The sequence below is a fragment of the Strix aluco genome, chromosome 3 (genome assembly GCF_031877795.1).
Source record: "Strix aluco isolate bStrAlu1 chromosome 3, bStrAlu1.hap1, whole genome shotgun sequence".
Lineage (NCBI taxonomy): Eukaryota > Metazoa > Chordata > Aves > Strigiformes > Strigidae > Strix > Strix aluco.
Genome location: NC_133933.1, coordinates 128860383 through 128878238, shown reverse-complemented (window position 1 = coordinate 128878238; position 17856 = coordinate 128860383). Strand labels below are relative to the sequence as shown.

The following is a 17856-nucleotide window of genomic DNA, read 5'->3' as shown; positions in this document are numbered from 1 at the left end:
TTCAGGAGAGCAGACTTTGGCCTCTTCAAAGACCTCTACCTGCTTGGTAGAGTCCCATGGGATAAGGCCTGGGGAGGAGTGGGGCCCAAAAAAGCTGCCAGATATTCAAGGATCTCCTCCTCCAAGCTGAAGAGTGGTCCATCCCAATGAGCAAGAAGTTGGGCAAAAATGCCAGCTGGCCTGTGTGGATAAACGAGGAGCTCCTGGCAAAACTCAAACACAGAAGAAGCATACAGAGGGTGAAAGCAAGGACAAGGACAGGGAGGAATACCAGAACCTTATCCAGCGATAAGGTTAGGAAAGCCAATTGAATCTGACCAGGGATGTCAAAGACAACAAGAAGGGCTTCTATAGATTCACAGGTGACAAAATGAAGACTAGGGAAAATGCAGGCCCATTGCTCTGCAAGATGTGGGAGCTGGTTACACAGAACAGGAAAAAGGTTGACATACTGAATGTCTTCTTTACCTCTGTCTTTACTAGCAAGACCTTCAGGAATTCCAGGTCCCTGAGGCCAGAGGAAAAGGCTGGAGCAAGGAAAATGTACCTTGGTGGAAGAGGATCAGGTCAGGGAATATTTAAGCATGGGATGCACCCAGGAGTGCTGAAGGAATGAGCTGATGTCACTGCAGGGCTGGTGTCAGTGATCTGAATGATCACAGCAACTGGGAGAAGTGCCTGAGGACTGGAGGAAAGCAAATGCCACTGATGTCTTCAAAAAAGGCAAGAAGACCCCTGGAACTACAGACAGGTCAGCCTCACCTTGATCCCTGGGATGGTGATGAAGCAGCTAATCGTGGGAACCATTTCCAGGCACAGAAAGGACAAGAAAGTCATCAGGAGTAGTCAGCATGGCTTCACCTAGGGGAAGACACGCTTGACTGACTTGATAACCTTCTATAATAAAACTACTGGCTTGGCAGGAAAGGACAGTAACAGCTATTGTCTACCTTGACTTCAGTAACGCTTTTGACAGTCTCCTGTAAGATCCTCACAGACAAGCTGTTGATGTATGGGCTGGATGAACAGACAGTGAGGTAGATTAAAAACTGACTGGGGGCCACTGAGAAGAATCTTTGCAGAAGAAGACCTGGACGTCCTGGTGCACACCAGGCGTAACATGAGCCAGCAATGTGCCCTTGTGGCAATGAAAGGGAATGGTATCCTGGGCTGCATTAGACCAAGTGTTGCCAGCAGGATGAGGGAGGTGATCCTTCCCCTCTACTCGGCACTGGTGAGGCCACACTTGGAGTCCTGCGTCCAGTTCTGGGCTCCCCAGTCCAAAAGAGACATGGACATACTAGAGAGTCCAACAACGGGCCACCAAGATGGTGAAGGGACTAGAGCATCTCTCCTATGAGGAAAGGCTGAGGCAGGTGGGACTGTTTTGCCTGGAGAAAAGAAGGCTCAGGTGGGATCTTATCAATGTATATAAATACCTGAAGGGAGGGTGCAAAGAGGACGGAGCCAGGCTCTTTCCAGCGGTGCCCAGTGCCGGGACCAGAGGCCACGGGCACACACTGAAACACAGGAGGGTCCCTCTGAACATCAGGAAACACTTTTCTAGTGTGAGGGTGCCCAAGCACTGGCACAGGTTGCCCAGGGAGGTGGTGGAGTCTCCATCCTTGGAGATCTTCAACAGCCATCTGGACATGGACCTGGGCAAGCGGCTCTGGGTCGCCCTGCTTGAGCTGGAGGATTGGGCCAGATGACCTCCTGAGGTCCCTTCCAAACTCAACCAGTCTGTGATTCTGCACAGCTGTCAGCAAGAAGGACAGAAGCTCTAGCCTTGTTTCAGGCAGGCTCACATCTAAGAGACTGATATCCTTCTCTCTATCAATGGTTGTGTCTCTGTACTTAAATTCAAGCATATGCTGAAATGTTTTGCTTGATCAGGTACTTGTATTCCCAACTTGGCCACTGAAGCTGCACTGCCTTGGTGCCAGGCCACCAAATCACTAGATACCTCTGATAGAAATTCAGGAACACTGGACACCCAAGTACTTTTGTGGATGATGAACTTAAATCCCTCTCATCAGTGTCAGGGCAGCCATTCTGCACCTCCCTTGTGAAAAGCAAATGAAAATCAGTTACAGTGAAACCTGCAAAGTGCTTTGAGATGCACAGATAAAACCACACCCGATTATTCATTACTGTTATAATTATTATTCACTCTAATATATCCACTGTATAATTATTAACCACCTTTCTTCCTAATGACTCATAACCTTCTGTACTTGTGCATTGGGGAATTTCACACCACACCAATCATTTTGCTTTTACAGATTATTTTTCACTAAGGTTTTTAAATAATGATCAGTACAGTACAAAGCTTAAAATATTATCAATGTTTTCAACAATACAAAGTCAGCAGATGGGAGTTGGGAAGGGGATGGTTAATACAGAACACTCATACCCTTCCCTGTTTCCCAGGGAAAAAATACAAATTCTTTTGTACTTCTGTTTAGTAACAAACAGTGCTTAAAAATAATCTTGTCAGTAAAAGATGTAAATTGCAAGGCACATGAGGAACCTGTCCTTGCCTTGTTACACAAATCACTAGGCATAAATATAAGTTTAAGGCACCTCTCTCCATCCTTCCCTTCTGCTCCGTACACCAAGCAAATCCTGTCAGTGGGTAGCAGCTGTTAAGAGCAACCATGGACCAGCAGACAGCGAAGAGGCTGCCTCTGAGCCTCAGGTTCCTTCAGGATGAATCCCAAAAAGGAATAGAATAAGGCACATGGGGATGAATTCTCAGTTGTTCTGTACAGATCCAGGTTGCAAGATCTGCAAAAATACTATCTCAGGACCAGAGATTCCTGGGGGAGGGGGCTAGGACCTCGGTCCCTTGAGGATCTCAGATGTGCCCAACCTTTGGTGGTCAGCTCTTCACCAAACCCTGCCATGGGGACACCCCTCCCAGCCATGCCTCCTTAGAGGAACACTGGGATGGAAGGAGGCATGCTCCAAGCAGTGAGCCCAAGGAGGTGGCCCTGAGAGGCTCTCGGACAAGCCAAGCAATTATCACAGCGGCACTTTTACCCTCTCTGGACCCAGCCCTGGTCTCCCCTAGATCAAGAGCAGGGCTTTCAGGAAGGCATCGGCAGCCACTTCCCAGTCCTGGCCTGGTTGAGGTGCAGCAGACTGCACGGCACGTGGAGTCTGCCCAGGTAGGCAGCCAGGTGCATAAGGCACAAGGATGAAGGAAAGAAATAAGCTGGTTGGAGGAAGAGGAGGAGGATGGAGACAGGGATGAAGAAAGCTCCAGTGTTGGTGAGCCCCTTGTGACACGAGGGTGCATCCTCACAGCAGCAGCGGTCTGTGTTGAAATTCCCTGCTTAATCAACCCATCATAGTAACCAGGAGGTCGGCTCCAGGTCTGAGTGCAGGGCCACAGGGGGACATGAGTGGTTTCACCTGAGGGGTAACGTGAGAATACGGAAAAACACCACCACTGTCACACAAGTGCTCCACGAGAAGTTTCACTACTGCTGCACCAGGGAGAAGATAGAAGACCAGAAATACTTTGGAAGGGCCATGTGGGCACCTCCTCTCCCTGTCCCTGAACCAGACAGCATTAATGTACTCATCCTCCTTTGACAAGAGCAGGACATGTTGTCTACTTTCAAACACTTAAAGAAGGAAATGCCTGGGTGATCCCTTCCTCTGGGACCAGTATAACTCTAGGTAGCAGCAGAGCAGGGTTTGCCACTAGCAGCAATGCCCACTCCCTCTCAGTTTTACCCCAGAAAGGAGCTCTGGACCAGCCTGGTTTACTCCCCTTCCTGCACAGGAGCCCAGATGCATCCATCCAGATCCACACTCAGTAGGTTATTCTGCTTTACCTACCACAAAAACAAGGCAAATTAACCTGTGAGAAGAAGCACTGCTCCCACTGGACATCCTTCCCCGAACTGGGAGGAGACCCACAAGCAAAGCCATGCAGACCATGGAGGGAGCAGTCCATCGGTGCAGCTTAGCAACTTGAGCAACCAGCTGCTGCACAAGGAGGAACTGCTGCTGGCCTCTGCTCCGGCCCTTCCCTGCAGGCAGCAGTGTTGTCCAAGTGAGCCGGCTGAAAGTTAAAACCAGTAGAATATTACTGACATTTTTTCAGTAGGACTGGTTTTCTGCCGGTCCATCTGGCACCAGCTCGCTCGGTGGTGAGATGAGCTTCTGTGCATGGGAAAAGGTACGATGAGGTGTAAGTGGGACCATCCCCACTTGCCACTCCCCTGAGGCAAATTTGTTGTTAGGTCATGGCATGGCTGTACTGTCAAAATACACCATAGGAAATGAAGTAATTAATTTCTAAGCTGGACTGGATGCAAACCAGGTGGCCTAGAGTGATGAAAAAAGGGTGGACTAGATGACCTCCCAAAGGTTTTCCCACAATTTCTTCTGTACTCAAAACTTACTTCCCTCCTGCTTTGTAGTTAATTTGTCAACAGGGCCGTGAGTTTCAAATTTGTCCACAAAACACAGGACACAGCAAAGCACCTATGAATAGATCTGTTTTCAGAGACACTGTTGTCTGGCGCACCTTGCTCCTCCAGCAGCACAGCACTGTTTCCTTCAGGCTAATCTTCACCCAACTAGGAGGCTCTGCAGATATAAAAGCCAAAAGCAAAGCCTTTCTGGATAATAAATCACGTGCACGCACACATACACAAACACACACACATCTCAATCGTTCAAAAACAGATCAAGTGCAGAAATCAGTGCTTGTCGTGACAAATCATATCCCCAAGCCTACCCTCTGCCTGCTCAGAACCAGCAATCACAATTCATTTGCCCGCCCTTAGGTTCAGTGAGACAAATCTGTGGCTGGAATAATTCCATGGATTCCTTCGTTTCAGAAAAGATTTATACCTCCTAGGAATTTGCCAGATGTCAAGGCATTTGAGGCTGCAGGTCTTTCACAGTGTCTAGCCGGGAGGAGCCATACCAGGGTTTACTACGGAAAGCAAGCGGTGGGTCGAACAGTAGATATCGAGGCTGCACGGGACCGTATCTCTGCATTAGCTCTGAGCATCCTGTCCTGCAAGTGCTACCAACTTCAGTGCAACAGCGTGGTTCCATACCCGATATTCCCCCCAAGCAAGCACAGAGAGACTCATCTAGTGGGGGACATGGTAAACCAACCCTTGCTACACCTTGGACAGGAGTGACCCACAGACATTAAGTGTCCCTGACTACTATCTTTGTTACTCCACATAGGAATCACCAAGTCTGAAGGACAAACCCAGCCCAAGGTTGCATAGGACCCTAATGTTCTCACCCTGCTCCTGCCTTTTGCTGTTCTACCTTCATCTAGTGCTGATAAAAACGTGCCAGATTCACGGTCCCATTGGTCAGAGAAAAGCAAGCCTGCAGCTTCAAGGTCAGCTTTCCCATGAGGCCCACCAAGGACTGCTTGGTGTCCTGAAAAGCACCATTACGAGGGGAATAAAGACTACTTCACTTTCATACCCTTTTGGCCATGACCACCGTAGGGCTGTTGGAGGCCCAGGGCCCAGAGCCTTTCCCAGATCAGACAGGTCACACCCGAGTTACTCTACATGGCATGGACGGTGTTTGAGATCACTCAGGCTCCCTAGACAGATAATACAGTCAGTCTACGCAGGAATGCATGAACCTGTCACACAAGCAGCCAAAATTATGCACCCAGCATCAAAAGCATCTCCCCTCCTGGGGCCAGTGCCCTGAGTGCTGATGGCCTCAGGAGTGCTCAACCTCTGCCACTGCTACTGAGGAAGGCTCAAAACCATCTCCAACCTGGCCCAGGCCCAGCTCCTCAAAGGCAACCAAGCACTTAGAATGGAAGTGAGGAGCCGCTGAAAACCTGTGTCATAGGCTACCAAACAGCCATCCGCACTGCTGCTACCTTAGGTCAAATTCAAACTGCTGAGAAAGACCCCAGCTCCTGTTAGCAATCCTTGGGACAGCCTTACTCCTTGGTTTTGATGAGCAGCTCTGCTGCAGATGGTGCAGACACACAGAAAAGATGGAGCTGACCTAACATCCCCACCTGTGCTGGACCCACACCAGTCACTGGCAGACACAGGGCTCAGGTTCAAACCCAGTTTGTCCTAGAGGACCCCAGATCAGGCCTAAGTCTCCAAACATGCTTTGCCAAAGACACCTCAACAATCTGGTGGTGAGATATTTGACAAGGAGACCACAGAGAGAACCTGGTTTAGCCCAGCTGGAGCAGGAAAAGGATTATACCAGCCACTGTGCCACACGTGCCCTAGAAACGTAGACTCCTCCTGAAACCTTGCTACTGCCTTTGATAGTAACAGGTCTCCCACGGATAGCAGAGATGGCAAAACCCAGAGAGGTCATCACATCCAGCTGTGGTCCTCATGGTGCATTCTCCACTGTGTTTTAAGCCCTGGCAGACCCTTCTACAGTCTTACAGCCTTCAGGCTGCCCTCCCTGACATTCAGCAAGATATCACCCACAGGTTTACCAGAATGAACAAGAAACCTCTGCCTATTCCAGCATCCTTGGTTAAGTGACTTGTTCTGGCTTAAAACACTCCATGTCCACCTGGATGGCAAAAGGCAGTCCCTGCTGTGAAAATGCATCCAGCATGAAGTCTCCAGCCCTCCACCCAAGTCCAGGGTCCCTAAGGTTAGTCACAGCGTGTTAGGCAAATAAGACAGTTATGTCTCTAATATGTTATGCCCCTTTTCTTGATTTTCACCACCCCGGTGATGTCATGGCTGTCATGTTCCTGACTCTCAGGAGTCCTTTTTAGCCAGGCTGTCCTTGATCCTGCATCGCAGGATGTAAGCTGTGATGGCACTACAAGCCACAAGGCCAAAAAAAGAGATGCAGGAGAGATAAACAGAGAAAGGCCCATGTCTCTTCAGGAAAATCTCCTGCCTGTTCTTGTAATCCAAAAGAATGGCCTCCAGCTGTGATAGGGTGCAGATTGCCAGGAAGGTGTGGAAGATCTGGTGGGCATGGCCAACGATATCGCAGGAGCCAGGGAAGTACTTCTCAGGGACTGGGCAGGAGAAGAAATAAGCACTGATAAGGAAGAACAGTATCTGGTACGTGTGGTACCAAGCAGCATCTTCCTCACAGCCCCCCAGGTGACACACAACCACCCGGTGAGCCACAGGACTGATATCCAAGATGAACGCCAGGCCGGCTGGGATCACCTGGCACATCTTCCTCATGATGGGGTAAGGCCGTCGGTACCGGTATTTCGCGTAGCAGCAGCCGGCACAAGACAGCCAGCCACAGAAAGCAGCTGCTGGCAGGAAGAAAAGCCAGAACTTGTCATACCAGGCTTGGTCGGAGCTGTAGTAGAAATGAGCCAGGGCACTACCATACTGGTAGATACTGACTCCGACGTAGTCCACAAAGTAGAAGGTGTAGTGGTACAGCTCCGATTTGGACTGCAGAAGGTGGGCCAAGAGGCTGCAGGTCAGGTAGGTGACAGAGGAGAGGACAAAGATGAGCAAAGGCAAGGACCATGCGTCCACAGGTAACTGCTCAGCCTCCACAAACGTCTTGAATCTCAGCAGCACAGCCAGCGCTGCCAGGAGATGAGTCCATACATTGACCACCTCATTGTGCTTCTGGAAGAGGCTAAGGAAGTAGTACCGCCAGTCCTGGCCGATGGGACGGTACCCGGTGTGGATGTACGGCTCACGGAAGAGCTGCGGCACCTCGCACTCTTTGACCGTGCAAGGCATCTTGGGGAAGCCATCCTCCAGCAGCCTGGGCAGTCGGCTGAGATGCTGCCCGCTGAGGGACAGCGTGCTGATCCGCTCCAGGATGGCTGTCATCTCGCTGCGTGCAGCGGCTTGGAGCCCAGATTTGGGGTATGCCGTCTTCGTGCCCTGCAAGGAGGGGAGAAAGAAGAAATGTTAACGGTGATGCATCGGGGGAGAAGGGCGTGCTGCCATTTCTGGGTGGGATGACCATGGTGCTATTGAGACACTGGCTTTCTCTTAGGAGAAAGGGTTTTTTCTTGACTTGGCAGACCTAAACTCATCACGGAGAAGGATGGCACAGCCCTGTCCCTGTAGTTCAGCCTAGGTCAGATGGGCACAGCAGTGCCACAAGCCTGCCTTTCTTCCCCACTTCCTCGGGCGCTCAGCTTGGAGCACGTTTAGAAGTAGCCAGGAGCTGTCAATAAGGGGGTGCAAGAAGCAGTTAATGTCAAGAAAGCACTTGATGATTTGCAGAGTGGATTTTTCACCCCTTTCCCCAAAACAAACCGCTTAGGGACAAAATTGGGGTGTAATTACTCATCAAAGGGATAACCTGCCTTTCTGCACCTGAGTGAAGAGGGTCCCAGATGAACTGTGGAGGTTGCAAATAAGCTCGGCTTCCCTGCCACACAACTTGCCCATGGGCTGCACGCCTGGGGCTGCTGCAAGTGAGTGGGGCAGAGGGAGAAGGGGAGAAGTCCACGGTCCCAAACCTGCAGCCCTCCTCCCTCCATGTGTAAGAAGCAGCAGGACTGGGAGGTGATGGAGAAATGAGGGGCTCCACAGCAGAGCTGGCTGCGATTTGGGTATAGCATCAAAGCCTTGGGAACATCCACGGAGTCGTGCTGAGGGGCTGCCTGGATGCTCAGAGCAGCCAAACCCCACCGCTGGGCACTCCTCTGCCTGCTCTGCTCCTTGGCAACCTCCAGCATGGCTAAGCTCTGGCTGGAAAGATTCAGATTCAGGGCACAGCAGGTTCCTAATGTCTGGAGACTACTTCACAGCACTGAATTAATGCCCAGTACCCTCTGTTTCCCTTTCACCCTAGATATTTCTCTTCTCTGCTGGTGTTTATGCCGCACAAAATAGAGAACTCATCACACAGATGACCATGCTTGAACTAAAACTGATGCTGATGGAGCCCCACCAGACTCTGCAGGGCTGTGGTTACTCCTGTGCAGCCAACACATACATGTCGGCAGGAGTGAGGCCTGACTCCTAAGCTTATATGCACCCAACCGGAGCTGCAGTGGATGGAAACGGCCAAAAATAAGTAAATACAAATAAGTATTTTGCCTGAGTGTGGGAAATGATGCATTTTTCTTCTGTTGCATCAAGATACCAGCTGCTGCCAGAGGTGAGACAGAGGAATAGTTTGCGTGGGCACATGATGGGAGACCCATGCCAGGGTGGCGATAGAGGACACGACAGTGTTAAACAGCAAGAGAGAGTGAAAGCAGGAGGTGGGACTTGTCAAACAGTCCCAGGGGAGACACCACAAAGAGCAAAGTCAGAGCAGACTCTGAACTAGGTTGCAAATCCCACTTCCTCTAGCAACCCAAAGCCTCTGATAACAGACAAAATATTTTCATGTTGCTTCCGTATTCTAGCAGATGGGAGTTGCCATAATTAAGTTACATTTTCTAGCCAATTCTGTCTCTCCCTGCACTTTCCAGGCTTTCTGCCTTAGCATCTCTCAGGGCTGGTTTTTTTTTTTTTTTTTTCCCCTTGTTTGCCACAGGGCAATCTGGCTGATGAGTTTGATGGAGCTACATTAGCAACAGAGGGCAAAATGGTCCCTGCAAATGGCATTTTAGTTTTACAGATGCATAACACAATATAGCACCCTTGCTGGGAGGTTTGATGTTGTGCACGTTCACAAAGACTTTGTTTCTCTCCTAAGTGTCTGCGGGGTGCAGATCTGTGATGGGACATGCAGTTCATTCAGCAGCTTGTGTATCCCTATAGGGATACATGCCAAAATTTAGAGAAGCAAGGCAAATTTTGACCCTGGGGTACTCCTATGAGGGGATGGTGTTCTAACGTACAGCCAGTCTGTTCTGACTCCTTGTAGCTGATGAAGAAAGGCTCATTCATCCAACTTACTCTAGGCCTCACCTTCAGCGTAAGGCAAAGCCCAAGCAAGGAGACCATCCCCACCTATGCAGCACTGTAGTACTCACCCTCTATCGCCCTGTACCTCCTTTGGATGATTTGGCCAGAAACTGGCTGGAGACTGAGCACGTCAGGGTGGAAAGGACAGTCTATACTAAGACAGTGTTTGATTTCCTGGTCTAGATGCACAGACAAGAGCTCCCTTCCCACACCGACTGCATCTCCTTCACTACAGTGCCCAGACACCTGCTCTCTCCAGCTGATGATCTCCAGGCCTTATGCACAGGTTTGGCCCGTACAGAGGTGTGAGTACAGACTCTGAAGTACTTTATGTGTCCTACTCTCCTCTGCCCTGTGTGTTAACCTGTGTTTTACACCTCTCCCAGCAGTTGCTCAATATAACCCAAGTAAGAGGGCTTGGACACCTGCTCACCATTTCCCAGCTTCCCTTTAACTAAGTATCGTTCAAGGATTTGGGCCCACTACAGGGGGCTCAGAGCTGAATCTTCATCCCCGTTCATCCCAGCAGGATACTGGAAAACCCTCCAGAAAGATCTTTAGGCCCTGATGTTGGAGATGGGGATCATGGTGGCAAGGCACAAGGAGAAGGGGCATACTGAAGCTCCCCACCTCTTGGAGGAGACAGACTAATGCTAGCGTGGACCCCAGGACATCAGGAACTGAAACCCAGCTCAGATACGGCACAGACCGGGCAGGTGAGCTGCACAGGAGCAGGACTGGAGCGCTCATCTCCTGCAGAGAGGCAGCAATACGCAGAAACCTGCCTGTAAAGAGCAAAGGCAACCAGAAGACACGCAGGCAGACGGCAGTCAAGCCTGGGCATACGGACGCATGCCAATGCGAGGGGCACATCGCCCCTTCCACCATCCACAGCCCGCCTGCTTTGCATGCTGACAAGGATATGGGGTAGACAGACAGCTTCTGTACCGGGCACAGGCTGGCTCTGGCTTGTGTGGTGTGAGCTGGCGCCAGGATTTCGCCGTGGTCCCTCATCCTGACAGCTCAGTGTATAGAGCAAGCATCGCCTTTGAGCAGAGGTAGGGAGAGGTTAGATGCTGCAGATCTCCCTGACAGCAGCAGACAGGAGAGATTCTTCCAGGCAGGCTTTCATAGCTGGAAAATGCCAGTTTTTAACAGGCCAAGGGAGGGTCAGAGATTTTCAAAATAATAGTCCAAAATCACAAGAAACACATCTGATAGTCAGATAAACAGCGCTAAATCAGGAACCTGGTAGACTGCTTATTTTAAACCGAACTTGTGACATTAACGAGTGAGAACAAGTTGGCAATTTCCAGCGATCATGTGATGGACAAAGCGACAAGCAATTAACGTTAGAAAAGAGAGAGAAAGAAAAAAAAAACCACCAACCCAGAAACCCAAGGTCAGCACCGCCTGTTTCACTTTCACAGAGCCCCTATTCTTTCCCCTTCACGGGGGCGTAGGAGCGGCTGAAAGCCACATTCATCGGCAGGGTGTCTCGTTGAGATTCTGTCCTCACCCCCCATCTCCGGGGGATTCAGTTATTTTGGCTGCTCCCAATTAACGGCAACCAAGTATCGTTTGTTCGGGGAGGGAGCTGCAAGGCGAGAAGGAGGGAGTGGATGATGGCCAGGCTGTATCATTACAGTCACAATAAGAACCGCGGCACAGGAGGAGAACGATCCCGTTCCAATTTTTCTCTCCCTTTTGAAGAGAGTAATTGGAAACCTGAGCTTTTCCCAGCTCTTTTGCTTTTTGGTCACAGTCTGATGGAGGGGTTTGAATGAGAAAATTTCCTACAGAGTACAGCTGATTTTCCCACCGGTCTGGCCTCAGCGTTAACTGTCTGGGACTGAGGCTGTACCAATGTGATGTATTTGCTTGCAGAATAGTATCCAGGCATCAGAGGTCAACACAGCCTTCCAGAAAGGCAGTAATTCCTGGTAAACAAAGCAGAGAGGACCAGGGGACTCAACTGTGGGGAAGTCTTTAATAAATGCATTGCATTTCACCTAGAAAAAAAGAAAAAGTGGTGGTGGACAGCATGAAAATAACAGCAGTGATCGTGCAGCAGTGGGCAACAGGCCAGTTTTGAAAACTGCAGGTGATTAATTCCTGAATTCCTCTCTTCTGGGAGTTGAGCAAAAGTCCCTGGAGGGAGTCCAGGTCATTTTGAAGCCTGGGGTTTTATTCTGACCCCTTCCTACATGGGGTTAACTTCAGCGTCGCAGCTCCTACAGCACCAGGAATGCAGAGAGCGGCTCAGCTCACCTCTCCAGGGCTGGGAGAGGCTGCACCCAGCCCAGATGCAGTGGGTAAGGCCCATCCCAAAGCCTGCTGCCTGCAGGCTGGTCCTCCCTGAGCTCAAATGTCTCTTCCTAAAACTAAACCACTTACAGAAAGGGCTCAGGGCAAACTCTGAAAGACCAGTTTGGGAGCAGAGTGCCAGCTCCTCCATCCCATTCTGCCTGGTGTTTTGGAAAGGCTCCCCAAGAGATGAGAAACTAAGAGACCACGAACCAGCTCAAGCAGCAATTCCTGTGTAATCTTGATATTACTTGCTCCCTTCTCCTGCCATCCATTCAGATGCTAATCTTCCTCCTAACTGCAACAGACATACACAACGCTCAGATCCCCTCTGCAGGGACTTACTGGGATATCGCAGAGATCAGAAACTGGAAGAGGTGGCATTTGATGGTTTGTGTGAGGGATGAGCCCTGCCCGAGCAGGCAGCAGGGTATGATCTACACTCCAGCATCAAAGAAGTGGAAAACCCCAGAACCAGAGAGGGCCCAGATGCTTGGGACTTCTGTAACTTGGGCTTACACCTCCCCATCAATTAAATGGGGATACCATGAGAACCAGATATTGTGCTCTTAATGCACCACAGTAATGCACCAGGCAGTGCTGGGACTACTCAGTGCACTGCACAGAATATTTTATTTCCCTTGACACGCTTGCACACCCGGTTACAGCTACATCAGCGCAATGGGTGTGTTACAAGCGCTCATCCAACAGAGACCTTCACAGGTTAGTATGCTCTGGAAGGTAAAGGTGATGTGATTTACTGGAGACGTTGAAGGGCAAGCCTTAAAATAACCTTATCTGTTTAAGAAAAAGGGTCAAAGTAACCTTGTGGAAAATTTCAAATAAAAGAAACTGGCTCAAATTCTACCTTTCTGTATACACATATACACACACAGAGCACATTGCTGAAGCAGGGTTTGTCCAAGCATGTATTAATCAGGAAACGAACGTCTCGTGATGCTGGCAGATGAGCCATTAAAGCCGGTGGGAGATGGCAGGATCCCCCCATGGAAGCCATGGCGGTGTCAGCTCCCCCACAATTTCTGGCCTGGAAGCAAGCTGGGCCAGCAGCCAGCTCAGCCGTGCTGAGCAGCAAGTGCCTCTTGACATGGGTTCGGCGTTGCCTGCGTGCTGGGACGGGTCCAGGGGATGAGAGCAGCGGAGCTGGCGCGATGAATGCTGTGCTTGGAGGGGAGAGAGCAAAACAAAGCTGCTGGCAAACACCGTGTCCCTGCAGTAAAGCTGAGGAGGTCCACAGCATCCCACCAAGAAGGGGGAGCCCCCGAGGTCACAGAATCATTCAGGTTGGAAAAGACCCCTGGGATCATCGAGTCCAACCATCAGCCCGACTCTACAAAGTTCTCCCCTACACCACATCCCCCAACAGCTCATCCAAACGACCCTTAAACACACCCAGGGATGGGGACTCCACCCCTGCCCTGGGCAGCCTATTCCACTCTCTGACCACTCTTGCTGGGAAAATTTTTTTCCTAATGTCCAGTCTGAACCTCCCCTGTTGGAGTTTAAAGCCATTTAAAGGTCCTGCAGTTTTGGGGGGAGCGAAGTGGGGCAGTGGAAATCCAAAGTTAGGAAACTGAAGACAAAGCTGCTGGCTTTACTGCAAGAGCCCAAACCTTGAGCTAGACATCATCCAACCCTTAGTTCTGAGGGCAGCTGGGATGGCTTTGATGCTCCCATGCTGCAACACCCTTGCAGTGGGTGGCCAGACACAAACTGTCTGCCAGCAGCAACTCCTGTTGCTAACTCCCAAAACAAGCCAGGGAACGGTGTGGGTCACCATGGCACATTTCTGATTTGCTGTTGTAAACACAGCTGCATTTTCTTCATGCGTAACCATGGTTAAAACTTGGTGGTGCTACTGATAACACAGCCAATACACTCAATGTGTGAAAAAAGAAACCCATCTGCAGCACTAGGCAGATGCAAAAATGTTAATATTCATTATTTCTACCCACAGACCCTGCCTGAGAACTATCTCCTCTAGCAAATCCATCCCTTATCAAAAGTTGCGCAAGACCGAGGTAATATTCCACAGCTTTTCTTCCTGATCTCACTAAACCTTTGCTGATCTGCTCCCCACTTTCTTTTCCTACACACAATAACACAGCCCCCATCAGTTTGGGGCTCAATTCTGGGTGGGAGATCCCTGTGGGGAAGCACCCACGCTTACAAGCTTTGAGTACACCAGTAATCGCACGAGACCAGGACACAGTCCCAATCCATGACCTGTTAGCATCAGGTTGCTGAAGTGTTAGCGCACTCCTAGGCACGGTTTTGGTCCAGTCACCCACACTGGTCCCTGCCTGCTGTATTCAAGTCGTGCAGGGATCACTGATGGAGTGGGTCGACTGATGCCAAAGCTGGAATTGTGCCAGAGAACTGCCTGGGGTTTTCCCCCCCACATTGACTGAAAAAGCAGCCTGGATTTGTTGCAGCTGCATCCCGCTTTCACCTCCTGAATTTCCTCCTTCCTTAAATTTTTCCTTCCTTACCGTGGGATATGGTATCCTTCCCTTTCATCCCCAAGTAGCTGCCTGCACACCCTGTGAGCACAGTGTTTCTGAAGCCAGTTTGCCTATGTAAGAGGTCACTGCCATAAGCTTTTCCTAAAGCCACAGGACCAGCACTGACAGATGGGACAAGTCTTTCAGCATAGCTCTGCTGGAGATGGGAACTCCTACTAGCACAGGGAAACCTCAACAAGGCAGCAAATCCCTCCCTGCTCAGATCTATCTGCTGATGGGACAGCCCAGGAACCCGCTGCCCGCAGGCAGAGCAACCAAACCAAACTGGCCACGCACTGTTTGGGGATCCGGGCCTTTGCCAAAAGATCTCCCGGAGCCTACGGGCTGAGGCTGCTCAGCTTTGCTGTCGTCCACAAAAGCCTCTTGCACAAAAACATTTTTTTTAAGGTTGTGGATTTTAGAGCTTCAGTCATTAGAAAAAAATGTATATAAATCATGCGCACCACCAGTGCTGCGGGCAGAGAGCAGGCTGCTGGGAGAGACTGCAGCTCTGTGCCAACCCCCTGGAGCTGCGAGCTCTCCTCTTCCCTGCACTAAAAGTCTTTGTCCCCATCTGGGACCTCCTCCTATTTAACCCCGTGGCCTCTCCCAGCGAGGTTCTAGGTTTGCAATGACAGCAGTGCCACCCTTCCAGGGGCTATGAAGCCCCGAGCAAGGGCCAGCGAGGGCCAGATGGCAGATTCCCCCCCAAACAAGGGACACGGGCTATGCTGCAACCACATGCTTAAAGCCCTACTCAATCCCAAGGATTTCCTCGGGGGGGGGGGGAGGGGGAAAGCAACTGGGAGCAAGCTTCCACTTGCTACTGCCTGTGCCTGAAGGACGGAGGACATAAGGTATGGCCACATATGTACAGCTGCAGACCAAACGTGCAGCCTCCAAAAGCCTTCCTGGGAATTTATTCCCCTGGAGAAATTTCTTTAGCATAAATGGATACTGCAATTAAAGGGCCGCGGGCCTGACCCCAGGAGCGAGGGTTATCATGTACGCTGGCAGCTAAAAATTAAGCTGGTGCATGACTCAAGACGTGCAAGTAGCTGCAAAGCGCACGCACGTGACCGATGATGGCAGCTCCCCTGTCCTCAGCCTCTTGCCTGCGCCGCCGGCACGTCGCTGCCACCAGCCATCCCTCCCTGCGTCCGGAGGGACACAACCCTCAGCCAGGGGCTCCAGACGCAGCTTCAGCGTAAATAAATAAAAGCAATAATGCCCAGAAAACAGAAAATCCCGCAGCGAGCAGGACTGTTAACCCACACCTGTATCGGCTGAGCGGGAGGAAATGTGTAACAGCTTGTGGTTTGGCCTGATGAGCCCGTGGGTTTCTAGGAATTGTTTGCAACACCTACCACCCCCTCTGCTCCCCGATGCAAAGGCAGGAGCATGGTCTGTGGGTGTAATTCAGGGCTGCGCAACCCCTCCTGGCTCCGGCAGAGAGCAAAACCAGACTTCAGACCCACTGGATTTCCCTCTTGCGCACTGCATACATGCTTCGTCCTTTTTCATCACCTTTTCATGACTTCACTCTTCTCAATGCCAGGGTGGCATCGCACCCTTCCTCATCCTAACCCCCCTGTGGCCGGCAATCCCCCCGACTAACCTCACCTAAAGCACACCAGGGCATTCCCAGCCCCAAAACGATGCTCCTGCAGCATCCGACAACACCCATCTCCATCCCGCGGCGCAGTGAAGAGCTGTGTGCTCCAGCCGAAGCAGCCTGGGGATGAACCTCTGGAGCTGCACAGTCATTAAACCAGCAGCAGGTGCAGGACCACTGGTCCTGCGTGCCCAGCACCAGTTGATCTGCGGCACTTCCCATCCCAGCACAGCTACTGGGAGGCTCCGAACCCAACTCCATTCATTCCGGAGATGCAACGGTTTGATGCTGAGCGAACGGCTGTTAAATGTTTACCCAAACTTATATATATTTTTTTTTTTTTTTTTTGGTTGATGAAAAACAGAACAGTTCAAGACTGACTGCAATTTTTTTTTTCCCAGAAAGAAGGTGAGATGCTCATGGTGTTTTGAGGAAAAACCCAGATGGGAAATTGAGGGAATATGACCAAAAATCCCCAAAGTGTCCTGGAGAAGACGAGCAGGGACCAACCCTTCATCGATCCGTTCAAGACACGAGCTGGGGCGCGTCAAGTGAGACGGGCAGGTCGCAGCTTCAGAGCGACCAAAGGGCGCTGGTTCTTCACCCAGCTCCTGGCTAAACTGTGCTGGGCTCCTCGCCGTGGCCTCCAGAAACACCTCGAGGGACAAAGTCACGCAAGGACAATCCACCCGCCGCTATTAAAAACAAACACGGAGGAAACCCATTGCCCACCTCTCTCCTTCAGGAAGCCCTTGTGAGGTCATGGGGGCTGGTGGGGAGGGGGAGAATTTATGGCAAAAGTCCATTTGTCCCCACGCACCCCTCCCCAGGCTCTCCCCGCCGGTGCCCACCCGGCCGCAGGACCGACCGTGGCTCGACGGACCTCGGTTGTGGGTGGGTGTGTGGGGGGGGCGGAAATCACGCATCCCCCTGCACCTCGAGGTTCACGCGTTTCACCCGCGCCCTGCAGGGTGGCCGCAGGCGTTGGGGTGTTCCCCTTGCCCCGACCCCTACGTGACCCACCCCTCCGCGGGGAAGGATGCTCCTGCCGCGGCGGGTGGGGTGCAGGGAGCTGCGGTACCCACGGGGGAGGGGACGGGACGGGGGGACGGGGATAAACACACCCGTGCCGGATCCCAGCGGGGACCCTTGGCGGGGTGTCCCCGCGGGGGGGGGGGACCGGCGGCTGCTCCCGCGTTCACTCACCCACCGCCCGCGATCTCCCGCCGCCACCGACTCCCGCGGCCGCCGCCTCCGGCAGCGCCGCCGCCACCCGGCGCCCCCCCCCACCCCCGGCCCCCCCCCCTCCTCCCATCCGCGCATGCGCGTCCCGCCCCGGGGTGGCCCCCGCGGCCCGAGCCGAGCCGAGCTGAGCCGAGCTTAGCCGAGCTCGGCCTAAGCAGCGTGAGCTGGAGAAAGTGGGGTTTAAACTCGTGGGAGAGCCCACGGCCGGTCACCACCCCGGTGGTGGGTGGAGAAGGGGGAACTCAAAGGGAGGCACCGGGAGAGGGACGTAAAGTCACTGCAGGGCGGGTGGGGTGGGAAGGGACCTCCA

The 17856-nt window shown here is 51.8% G+C and overlaps 1 protein-coding gene across 3 annotated transcripts; it reads right to left on the bottom strand.

Moving 5' to 3' along the window:
- Positions 1 to 2143: 2143 nt before the first annotated feature.
- PAQR8 (progestin and adipoQ receptor family member 8) lies at positions 2144 to 17590 on the bottom strand. 3 transcript variants are annotated; one of them, XM_074820255.1, is made up of 2 exons: positions 17508 to 17590; positions 2144 to 7865 (listed from the first exon to the last, which is right to left on the bottom strand). In XM_074820255.1, the coding sequence occupies exon 2, from the start codon at positions 7809 to 7811 to the stop codon at positions 6753 to 6755; it is 1059 nt and encodes a 352-aa protein (XP_074676356.1). In that variant the 5' UTR covers positions 7812 to 7865; positions 17508 to 17590; the 3' UTR covers positions 2144 to 6752. The 3 variants fall into 3 exon arrangements, with proteins under 3 accessions (XP_074676356.1, XP_074676357.1, XP_074676358.1); XM_074820256.1 differs by having other exon boundaries at positions 17426 to 17514; XM_074820257.1 differs by lacking the exon at positions 17508 to 17590 and adding an exon at positions 16310 to 16329.
- Positions 17591 to 17856: the final 266 nt, after the last annotated feature.